The sequence below is a fragment of the Phacochoerus africanus genome, chromosome 1, assembly GCF_016906955.1.
Source record: "Phacochoerus africanus isolate WHEZ1 chromosome 1, ROS_Pafr_v1, whole genome shotgun sequence".
Lineage (NCBI taxonomy): Eukaryota > Metazoa > Chordata > Mammalia > Artiodactyla > Suidae > Phacochoerus > Phacochoerus africanus.
In genome coordinates, this window is record NC_062544.1 from 283,653,672 (window position 1) to 283,665,778 (window position 12,107).

At 51.2% G+C, this 12,107-nt stretch overlaps 1 protein-coding gene across 1 annotated transcript in view; it reads right to left on the bottom strand.

Annotated features, from left to right (window-relative positions):
• Nucleotides 1–12,107, bottom strand: part of DSCAM (DS cell adhesion molecule) — a 740,562-nt gene that overhangs the window by 101,590 nt on the left and 626,865 nt on the right. Inside the window, exons 17-18 of the mRNA XM_047796891.1 lie at nt 3,647–3,887; nt 2,077–2,223 (exon numbers count right to left, since the gene is read on the bottom strand). Of these exons, the coding sequence (XP_047652847.1) occupies nt 2,077–2,223; nt 3,647–3,887 (388 nt within the window). The remainder of the gene's footprint in view (nt 1–2,076; nt 2,224–3,646; nt 3,888–12,107) is intronic.

Genomic DNA, 12,107 nt, shown 5'->3' on the forward strand with positions numbered 1-12,107 from the left:
TATGTTTGTAAAGCTTGAAAAGTGTAAACGTGACAGAGCCGTATCCGCCCCGCAGAACCAGGGAGCAAACAGGCCTTACCAGCATGTATATGATGAAACGTGAAAACGCGATGCCTACTCACCACTGGGTTACGGGAATACGTCCAACAAGAACTAAAAAAGGGGCCATTTTAGGGGAACACTGCCTTCTAGTGCAGAGCGTTTAGTTTCCCTTACTCAAGATGAGGGTTAAAAGCCATAACCAGCGCATGCAATGATTTCTTAGAGTACCGTGTCAGTAAGACAGATAATTCGCAAATTTTGCGTGCCCTATGCTTTCCATCCGTGGGGATTTTTAAAGCTCTGCTTTTAGGGGTGGAGGTGAAGCGCGCCGCCTCAGGAAGTCTGTCCCTCTGGGCTGGCTCTGCATCACTGGGCTGTGGTTCTAGGATAATCACCACCTGCCACGCTCCCCCATCTACAAGCTCCAGCAGGGCGGATGCTGGGCCCTCAGCATCCAGCAGGAGCTTAGCACAGAGCAGCTGCTCAGATGCCCTGTCTACCTCGGGTCCAGCAGCTGCATCAGACTGTCCCCACCACCTCCAGTGCTGTGCAGAGCTACCCTCCACATCAAGAGCAATCGAGTCTGGTCTTCGGCTCCGAGATGCAAGCCTGGTTACAGAGCAGACAGTGAAGCCTCACTCGAACCCGGCTATTTCCTTAGTAAGTGAAGCTCACTTTGCCCAAGTGTCTTCCTTCCTTTATTCTGGCACCAAGAGTGGGGCCCGGGCAGCCTCCAAGGCCCAAGGTGCTCCATCTACTTGGGTGGGGGCAGCAATCTGGCTGGCAGAGCAGGTGCAGGGCGGATGCGCCCTGGGGGCCTCGGCTGCATCCATCTGCCCACACTGAGGTGAGTGTGCACTGAGAGGCCGCGTGCAAGCAGAAGGGCTGGAAAAAGCCCAGACAAGGGGGCGGCGGGGCGGGGGGGGGGGGGAGGCCAGAAATGGGCGCAGCGGAGGGGAGTGTGTGGGCTAGAAAGGCCCTTGGCGGCCTTTCCTGTTATGGGCTGTGGCGCAGGAGTGGGGGGCAGCCTGGTTCGGGGACACCCACCCTCTCCCTGCCCCTGAGCTGACACTCTCTCAGGCCCCATCTTACCCCCAAACAGAATTCTGCCCCACAACTTGAAAGACAAAAACAAACGCAAGCCAGAGGAATGAAGGGGGCGCTCCCGTCGTGGCTCAGAGGTCGTAAAAGCGACTAGTATCTGTGAGGACCTAGGTTTGATCTCAATCCCTGGCCTCGCTCAGTGGGTGAAGGATCTGGCGTTGCCGTGAGCTGCGGTGTGGGTTGAAGATGTGCGTGGCTGTGGCTGTGGTGTAGACCCGAAGCTGCAGCTCTGATATTCAACCCCAAGCCTGGGAACTTCCATACGCCGAGAGTGTGGCCCAAAAAGACCAAAAAATGAATGAATGAATGAATGAATGAATGAATGAATGAATAAATAAATAAATAAATAAATAAATACCGAAGGACGACAGGAAGGGAGGAAAGAGGAGGAGGGAAAAACGAAAAAGGAGAAGGAGTCAAAAGTGGAAGGTTTGGAATAAAAAGGCCCCTCATGGGGAGCAATCCCATCCCTCTCAAGGTGTTCCAGTATCTTCCAGAACCCCCTGCAGTTCAACTGCAGGAGCTTATGAAGTTTCTCTGCAGAGTCCTATTGGGAAAAAGGAAGAGGTCGGCCTTTTACGCTACACATCAGGTAGAATTTTCTAGATACCGATGCAGGTTTTGGTGCTGCCCGCAGAGGCTTGACATAGATACTCGCTCGTAATTAGGAAAACACATCTATTCCTAGATTTCCCAGGTGCCACCCCCCTCCTTCAAATTGCTCTTTGAAGGTGCATGAGGTTTTAAAGAGCTGTACACACCTGTTAAAGTGGCAGGGACGAGATGGAAACAGAACGACCGGGGAAAGGAGATGAGTATCCAGAGAGAAAAAAATGCCTGCCAAGCGCTGAATCCCCGTAGGAGGAGGGTCGGCACATCCCGTCGCCCATCCTTCTGGGCAAACTCAAAGCCCCGGCTCGGTTCTCTTACCTCCGTCCATGAGGTTGGCCCAGTAAATGACTCTGAACCCCTGGAGAATTCCATTCAAGGCTTCCTTGGAAAGGGTGGACCAGGATATTGAGATGCTTTCTGGTGACGTTGCTATGGCTTGGACATTTTCAGGAGGGGAACTGGGCACTGAAATTAGATAAGTAGAACCTGTCAAAACTGTGGGTGGTTCAGTTAGCAAGGCGACATTGAATAAGCAATATGAGCTTAGTATTCCAATGGAGAAGCAAAAACAAATTTGCACTCATTCCCCCAAACGCAGGGGAAAAATGAGTGCCCCTTCCCTATATAAATATGACAACTCAGAAAAATAAGATGAGTTTATGCATTTGTCCTAACAGACTCCCACAGTTCCTCTTTCCAGCATAACTGCTTCACTTTTCAAGAGGTCGCCCTGGGCTCCGGGACTTGAGAACACTTCTGACCTCAGGGCCTGAGCAAAAGACCGCTGCCTGTCTGGTTTATGTTCCCGTGACTCTTGCAAGTTATTGTTTTAAGTTCCATGCACTTTATCCACGCATTCAGCAATATCTGCACATAAACTGAAAGCCTCACTATTGCACGTGCTCCAAAGCGGACATGTGATCGTATATTCGCTGCCCCATCCCGGGCCGGGCCCCTTTTGATCCTGTAACGTTCATTGGAGGAAAGAGCGACCGTGGACCAGGATACAGCCTAGAAGAATATTTGAACTATTTTCCACGTCGAATTTATGCAAACCTTAAACGCTGGGACTGGGAGAAGGGGCGAATGGGGACAGAACTGCAAACATCAATGACAAATGAGCAGCCAAACGAAAACCCAAAGGCATATTTAACCACGATCGCCAGGACTATGAAGATAAGAGAACCCTGGACTTCAGTCTCTAGGGGCCTCAGGTCTCCCTTCCCGTCTAAATGGTCAGACAGGACAGATCTAAGTGTGTCCTCCAATCTAGGACCCAGTGGCCAGGTGCACAGGAGGCAGCTGCCATGCCCACTTGCTGCCGGGAAACCGGCCCCTTACTGCTGCAGCCAACCCTAGGGCAGACCTCCGCACCTAAGGGTCCAGAACCCTGGGCTTCTGGACCTCAGGGGTCTCCCTCTTTTCAAGCCCTGCTTTCAGGTCGTCACGGTGAAAGGGGACGTCAATTCTTTATGGCCACGAGGGGGCGCTCGGTCACCACGCGATCAGCCTACTCCTTCCTGCTCTCTGGTCTCCAAAGGCTTGGGGGAAAAAAATCATTAAAAAAAAAAAAAGAAAAAGAAAAGAAAAAAGAAGAAAATCCTCCTTAACACTGATTTGTGAGAAATTCTTAGCACATCGAATTTCCACATTCTGGCCAGACTGCTGCAGTCACAGAGAAAGACTTGGTTGGGAAGAGACCAACTCTTGGGCTTGAAGTGCGGGAGAAAGATGCCGCAAAGGGGATGGATTCGGCTTCGTAACCACGATCCGTCAAGGGCGGGCCGAACCACGGCCGCTCGCGAGTCACCCAGGGCGGCTGCCCCACGGGCCCCCGGCCGCCGCCCAGGCCTGGCTGTGGGGACCCCGAGCCGCGCCCAGAACCTACCGTCCTCGAGGGTGGTGGTGATGATTTCCTGAGAAGAAGGTCCCGTCCCGGCGCGGTTGCAGGCCTGCACCACCAGGCCGTACTGGGTGAACTTGTTCAGGTTGTCCAGGGTGTAGATCTCGCTGTCGCCCGTGGTGTCGATGCTGATGATGTTGAACTGGAAGTTGCCCCCGGTGCTGTACTCCCGGTAACCTATTTGGTAGCCGCGGATAATCCCGTTTTGCAGGTGCTTCTTGGGAGCCTAAACGGGAAAGAAAAGAATCACTAAAGAGCACCGGAGGTGTGACCGAAGGAGAAGAGCGCCTGGCCATCTCTCGAGGAGACAAAAATGACACGGGGCGCGCGTGGGCGTACCCCCAGCAGGTGCGACAGTGGTCACGGCAGCAGAAGCAGCGGACTCGCACCGGAGGCTGCCCTGGGCCACGTCTCCTTGACCTGTGGGAAGGCGCCCGGCCCCCACCACAGCCCCGTGACAGGGCACAGCCAAGGTCCTCAGGGACCCGGGAGGTCACACGAACAGGGAGGACAGGAGAGGATCCACCGCAGAGCCTCTTCCCCCAACCCCTCCTCCATCCTGCCCAGCTGCCGGCTTCTCCGAGTGTAGGGAAGTTTCCAGAAACAGAGTGTGGTGCTAGCTCTCTTAGGCCGCAGACGACGAGGCACAGCAGTAGCGGTGAGTCCAGGAATATCCTTCACCCCCACCCCACCCCCTTTTTTTGTCATTTTAGGGCTGCACCGGAGGCCCATAGAGGATCCCAGGCTAGGGGTCTGATGGGAGCTACAGCTTTCGGCCTACACCACAGCCACAGCAACACTAGATCCCAGCCGCATCTGCGAGCTACACCACAGCTCACAGCAACGCCAGATCCTTAACCCACTGAGTGAGGCCAGGGATCGAACCTGCGACCTCACAGACACTGGTCGGGTTTGTTAGCGATGAGCCACAGGGGGAGCTCCCCCAACTGCTTTTTGCAACAACTCAGCTGCCTTCATGCGTTTTCATGGTGCTAATAGATGTCAACAGAACCATCCTGGAAACCGTTACTTCTGCAGTCAAGTTGGCACAGCTAGACCTGGACCTGAGAGCGCACGCCTTTCTCACCATAAGCGGATGTCCCCGCACTCCTGGTTTCACACTGACAAGCTATAATTTTTCCCTTTGCTTTGAAATCCGATCTGAGGAGTTCGGATTTTGAGAATTCCACTACCTGGAATTTGATTTACTTCAATCACCAAATTGCATTTGTACCATTGACGTAATTAACATAATTAATTTCCCTCCAAAAGTCATGGATGAGTCAAATATAACACAAAGATATTCCTCCTCGGTCACATGGGTTTTGGATGTTAATTAAGTATGGTCATTCAAATATAAAGACATTTTTTAAATTTTAAAATTACTCTAATTTTTGGAGTTCCTATCGTGGCTCAGTGGTAACGAACCCAACTAGTATCCATGAGGACGGGGGTTCAATCCCTGGCCTCGATCAGTGGGCTAGGGATTCAATGTTGCCATGAGCTGTGGTGTAGGTCACAGATGTGGCTCAGATCTGGTGTTGCTGTGGCTGTGGCGTAGGCTGACAGCTGTAGCTCCAATTCGACCCCCAGCCTGGGAACCTCCATGTGCCATGGGTACAGACATAAGAAGATAAAAAGGAAAAAAATTCTAATTTTTCAGTGGGCTTCCTATGACGATATCTAAGATACCAAATCAGGACCCTGGGGCAGGGGCTACGGGAGTCTGGCGTCTGGTCAGGAAGGAGGTGGAGGTTTGGGGGCAAATGCCCATGAGAAAATGTTTACACACAGCCCCCAGCTTAGCTGAACCCCTACAAGCAGAGGGACCTGCTGGCTGACATGTACCCCCTTGGGTTTGGGGGGACTAATAACACCCGTGATCTGGTTACCCAGGTGGAGAACCTTCCTTTTTTCACTTTCCAAGGGAGATAACACATTCTAACAAGCTTAAGACAGACAGACAACACAGGGGTTTTTGTCTTGTTCAGTGCAATATAAACAAAACATTCTTTATGTTTTTCTTAGAACTAAATTTTAGTCCGCTAACTTTAGAGTGACTCAAAGGTTATTTCTGCTTATTAGGTTCTTCTGCAAAATATGTTGTAGAAAACTACTTAAGTTTTTTTTTTTTTTAAATAATACAAGTATACAGCCACCATTCCTATGCAATCACTTCTCAAATTCTGCTACATTTCTGTTTATCTAAGTGAAATTGATGTCTGCTTTTGTTTTTCACATGGTTGTCTTCATACTTGGTACAATTTGGGGTCTGATAATTTTTAATTCGATATGATATGAATAGCATGATCCTGTTCTCATGTTTACTTCACAGCCTTTAAAAATCATATTTCACATTTTATCCAATCATTTTCCCCTTGATAAGGATACAGTTGTTTTGTAGTTTATGTCCTACCCCAAATGCTGAATGAAACACCTCTGCATTACAGTACATTTGTTTATTTATTGGAACTGAAGCCCCAGAAGTGGAGGGGTGTCTTATTTCAAAAGGGTTGTGCTTCAACTGACCGTTAATGAGATAGGGTTTTCAGTTATTGTTCTTTTAGATATGAATCCAATATGGTACCTTAAGGGGCTGTGTTTTTCATCAGGAACAAAGAGGAGAGCTCTCTTCTGGTTTTTTAATATTCCCGTTCTGCAGGGGTGTGTACTAAACAGAGGGATGAGTTATGTGATGGCCGCAGTGGTTGTGCGTGTTTCCTTCCCAGGGCTCTAGTACCATCTCTGGTTACTGTGCAGACACACTGCTGCACCTGAGAAGGCAGCGATGGCTTTTCTTACAAATGAAAGATGCCCTTTCAATTCCACAGCTTGCAGGTCCCCGATGGCTTTTAAAACCATCTGATAAAGGTCGTGTGGGGGGAACACAGAGTGACCACAAATGGGTGTGGGTTTTGTTGTGGGCGATGAAAATTTTCTAAGACTAGAGTTTGGTGATGGCTGCACATCTCTGTAAATGTGACACACCACTTGAAACAGTGACTGTTACTGCATGTTAATTTCATCCCGGTAAAGCTGTTTTAATAAAAGTTAGTGTGCTGAAATCCTCTTTAGTTGTCTTCATTATTATTTTTTTTTAATCTTTTTAGGGCTACACCTTCAGCATATGGAGGCTCCCAGGCTGGGGGTCGAATTGGTACTGAAGCTGCTGGCTTACACCACAGCCACAGCAACACCGGATCCTAAGCCCACTGAGCAAGGCCAGGGATCGAACCTGCATCCTCATGGATACTGGTTGGGTTCTTTAGCGCTGAGCCACGAGGTGAACGCCCCTCTATAGTTTTTTAATTGCAACAGTATCTTCCCCTCAGCACGACCACAATGAACCACCTATCAATACTCACCACCTCAGCCGAGACCTTAGCGCCACCATGCCCGACACACACCCCCCCCCCCACTTACCACTCCCTCCAGGACCCCTGTGCCTCCGTGACAGTCACAAACATCGGCACTGCCGCCATCGTCCACACCACCGTCCATGCCAGCAGTAGTGCCACCATCATCACCACCACAGCCATCACCAGAATCATCACACCACCTCCACCCCCGGCACTGCCAACATCACCTCCAGTAAGCTCTCTGCCTCCAGTACCAACATCACTGCCGCCACCATCACCCAAGGCTACCACCGCCTCTGCCTCCTCCACCATCATCCTCATCACGCCTCCACCAACAAATAACCGCCATGGCCTTGATGTGTCCACCACCATCGCCACTGGCCGACACCAACATCACGAACGCCACGATGCCACTGCCTCCACCACCAGGTCGGGGGCAACGTCACTGCCGCCAGTCACCAGCAGCACGCCATCACCTGCAGCTCCACCTACTGAAGTCTCGCTCTTTCCAATCAGTGTAATAGGTGACATATACCCCCATTTATCTTCACAGCAGCCCCAAGAAGTCTCCTTATCCTGCTTTACAGATGAGGAAGGTCAAAGAGGTTAAAAAACATCTTCCCCAGGCCTTCTCAAGCGTTGTAGTTAGTTTCCATCACTCACAGAGCCCCAAATAACTCCCCCCCTTTTTGCAAAGCTTGCTACTTAGGTTGGTAAAGTTTACAGTGAACAAGACATTTTTAATCAAAGAAAAACTGAACAACTCACATGAAAAGAAAGTATTACATTTTCATGCACAAAAGGAAGTAAAAATTCTAAGTATATCATGTAAAGGGTATTTGTAGGCTGAGACAGAGTTAATTTAGGGATGTGTTAGTATTAAAGAAATCATTGAGGACGTGTTAAAAAAAACAGAATCTCAAAAAAAAAAAATCCATAAATGCAAGAATTGTGTACTACTAAGTGCAGGAAGTTTTAGGGGCTGTCATAAAATTTTCGACATTTTTCGGAGGTTCTGTCGGAGTTGTATGGACAACCAGCCAGTGGGAGCAGGGAGTGTGGACCAGTGGAAGCACTTGAATCCATTTGTCTGGTAGTGCGCTTCGTACCAGCCTAAGACAAATGAGGGCATGATGCCCTTTTCTTTAAAAGTTGTTTGATGGCATTTAAACAGTTCTGCTTGGAGCATGTCTCTCCTTGGAAACAAGGGAGATGGTGGGCTGGTATACACAGAGAAGACATCTAAGTGGGAAGGAGCATAGAACCCTCTTCCAGCTCACAAATGACCTCAAAGAACAAGAGGGTAAATGGGTCAAAAATAACTATTTGCTTTCATCAAACTAAGCGAATGGAGTTAATGGTGGGGTAGGAAGAAAGACCGAAGAAGGAACCGGGTAGGCTTCTTGAAACCGACTTCGAACCTGGGTTGCAAGACATTGGAGAGGACAGGTTTCCCACGAAAGCACACCAATCGTGTGCTCTCCTCCCCACATCCCGGCAGCGCCTGTTGAAAGAGCTGAGCCTACGGCTGTCCTTCTGGACTAAGGTCCCCTGGGTGCTGCTCGACCTGGGATCCATCCCCTCTCAGTGCTTGAAGACACACAGAGGATCCCACCCTCTTCCACTGACCCATCTCAGGAAAGCTCCCTCAGAGAATGGCCTCCTCCTCCTTCACGCCATCACGGCCTGACTCATTCCATCACCAGCTCAGCCTCGCACTCACGGGAGCTGCCTTTGACTGCCTTCATCCAAGAAACCTTCCCTTCCTTGGTCTCTGTGATACCCACCCGTCCAGCATCAGCTCCTCCTTTGCCCCCCGTTCATATATCGAATGGCTGCTTTCCAACAACTTGATTGCAAGCGCCGCGAGCACAAGGATCCCTACAGACTTGCTTGAACTCTGACCCACGCCCTTGTCTAAATTGAGACTTCAGCACGGTGGACAGTCTCCAAAAATATCATTGTAGACGAAGAGGGGAACGGATTGGAGCACACAGGAGGTGCACAAAAGACAGGTGAGAAGGAGCTCAGGTGCAGGCTTATCATCTTACTCAATAAAGGGCTGGTGGCAGGGGTATAAAAGGGTGTAAGACAGCAGGGATGCCTGGACTCCAGACCCACGATGCAGCTGTCCATCAGAGGGGTCGGCCAGCTCAGAGGGGGCTCTCAGGCAGTGTGCGCCAGCCTGGATGCACAGATGCACGTTGAGAGCTGGCTTCCATGTGGTCATGTGGCATGGTGGCCCACCCATCAGGATGGCAGATCCAGGCAGGCTTTAGAGGGACCCATCTCACTTCCTAGGCCCTGTCAGAGAAGAAATTGACTTCTGAAGAGCCAATCTCTTTGGACGATGCCGTCCGTCTTCGTCTCTTGCTTAAAACACATTCTAGAGAATCTGTTCCCTGTTTAGCCAGTCAATGGGTTAACACAAGTTCCCAATAAGTAGCACTAAAGAGGGACCCAGAGAGTTATAGCAAATTCACCTGACAACCCAGCCCTCTTAGTACGGACTAAAAGAAGACTTTGGAGAATGAGTAACTGGGAAAAAACAAAGCAAAACCAAACAAAACCACAAAAACTACAGTGCAGGAAGGCTCCCTTCACTCCGCAGTAGAGAATTCAACCCTGAGTGCCCGTCGCTGCAGGGAGACCTGGTTATTTACGGACTGCCTTGATAAGTGATACCTGAGCATGCGGTTTTACTTTTCCTCACATCCCTTTGAAAGCACGGCAAGGGGAGGAGAAGGCCTCACCCACTGGCTGTTGGATTTCGCATGTGAGGTTCATTATTCGTCCCTGCTGAATCGTCCCCTTCCTTTCCTTCACCTTTGCAGCCAGGAACGATCCTGATTCCTTTGCTTCCGTCTCATTTATCGGCCCCGTGGCACCCTCTCTCCTCTTCTAGCCCTGACGTTTTTTCTCCTGATTTTGTTCTCCTGTCACCTCCCCAAACAGCCTTCTTTCATCCTTCCCCAAGCCCTTTCTCCAGCCTCCAAATCCCTCCCAACCCCCACTGCCTTTAAGAAACTGTCTGCTTTGATCTCCATGACAACAGGAGCCCCGTGTCCATTTATTTGTGTGGTTTGCAAGTGCCTGCATTTTATGTGTCCACCCGCATCAGCCTGCGAGCCGCCCGTGGCAGATTCTCGGCTCTTTACAGAGACGGTAAAAACGGGATGAGCAAATGCTCACAGCACCGGCGTGGATGTGAGTGATTAGAGCAGGCATCTCTTCTCCAGAAAACCACCAGGCGGGTCTGGTTTCCGGCACGCTCCCCTCCCCCTTCCCACTGCTGGGGGATGGACTTTGCTCAATGTCAAGACCCATCTGCTGACCTGGAGGGTCCAATGCCTCCACTGCAGAATTCCACCTTCCAAGAACACGGCATTGCTCCGGCATGTTGCGTGATTCAGTTGAGTCATGATCTGAAGCATTTCTTTTCAGACCCTCCACATTCAAAACGTAGCCTGTCCTCATTTCCTTTCTATTACAGAAGCGGGGGGCTGTCTTTTTCATCTCTATATACCTCCTCCGGCTCTGCTGCCCACTCCCCAACATAAACAGTATGTACTCAGTACCTCGTTAGTGAATGGGTGGGTTGCATTTAACAACTGCAGCCTGGTGCCTAGTCTATGCGAGGCGTTGTGCATGGGGGAGACCGCGGTGGGGCCGTGATTAAAGCAGAGTGTGATGCCTGCCTTGCTGAAGGTCGGCACAGGCAGCCTCGGAAGGGAAAGGGGAGCGGGGCCTTTCCCAATGAGGGCAGAAGGATGCGCAGAGAAGGGGGGCAATGGTGCACCAAAGCCAAGAGTGTGCACAGCTGCAGGTGGTGGGGGAACAAGAGACCCAGGAGGGGGCGCCCCCTCAGGGAGCATCTGCGGTAATTATGGGGGTGGGGACAGGGGAGGGGGGAAGCCAGGGAAGCACTGGGGCCCCACCCAGACCTGCTGGCTCAGGAACTCATGCTGGCTGCAGGGATAGGAGCTGCTGGTCTGGCTTTCAACAAGCCCTCCCCGGGATTCTGTGCAACGCTCGCTCATCTGAGAGCTGCTATTGTTGCAGGAAAGTCATTTCAAAGGCTTGGGGTTGGTCTCACTTGGGATGGACTGTTGAGTTAAAAAGCAATGGCTGCCCACTCCCCAGTTTTTCAGGTCACCCCTAACCCAGTCTCCTGGTTTCACTGCAGAACAGAAGGGAATGAATGCAAATGAGACTGTGAGCCCCTTGTGATCCCCAGAGTCATGCAGCAGCAAAGGGGCTGCTTCGCGGGGGGTGGGGGGAGGAGGGGGGGGAGGGCTTGTTGGGCAGAGCCCTCCCGGGGCCCCCCCACCCCTGAGGACCCACAGAGCAGCCTCTCGGGAAGAACGCAGAGTGGGTTTTGAGGGAGCGGAGTCAGAGGGGGAAGAAGCCTTATGTCGGGGCCTCTCACCTTGGGGCCCCACTGCACCAAGTTCATGATCTACACGGTAGGTCTTCTCCGAGCGCTGGGAGTGGCCACGTGACTCCCTCCCTCCCTCCCTCCGTGTCAGGGTTCACAGAGGAGAGAACGCGGGGGCTGCATGGCAGGAAATAGAAAGTGAACACGTGCTTAGAACAAAGGGGCTGTGGAAGCGAGGCTGAAGGACAAGGTGCTGGAAGCCTGCCCTGTCCTGAGAGGCTGGGCACCAGGCCTGGCAGACGCTGGGCATGCTAGTCCGGTCAGACCTGGCAGCCGAGGAGGAAGTGGCGGCAGCCAAGGGGCTTGGAACACAAAGGCGGAGTTTTAGGAACAGGTTCAGAGAATGCATGAACGTGAGATGAACTCCTGTAGGACAGGACTCAGTTTATTCAATTTCCAAACTGTAGGTGGCTCCCATTTCATTCGTTCATTCATTCATCGCTCATTCATTCATTCATCCCACCAACAAACATTTGTTGAGTAGCTATTCTTGCTACGCTCCTTCCTTCTTCGTGAAACTTGCTGTCCTTTGCAAATCCCACTCTCTGGTAGCCACATATATGCATTTCTCACCAGCCATAAAGGTTATCCAGGGGTTTCTGCCAATGACCTAACAAAGGAGCTCACAGCACGTCAGCTCTGAGGTCTC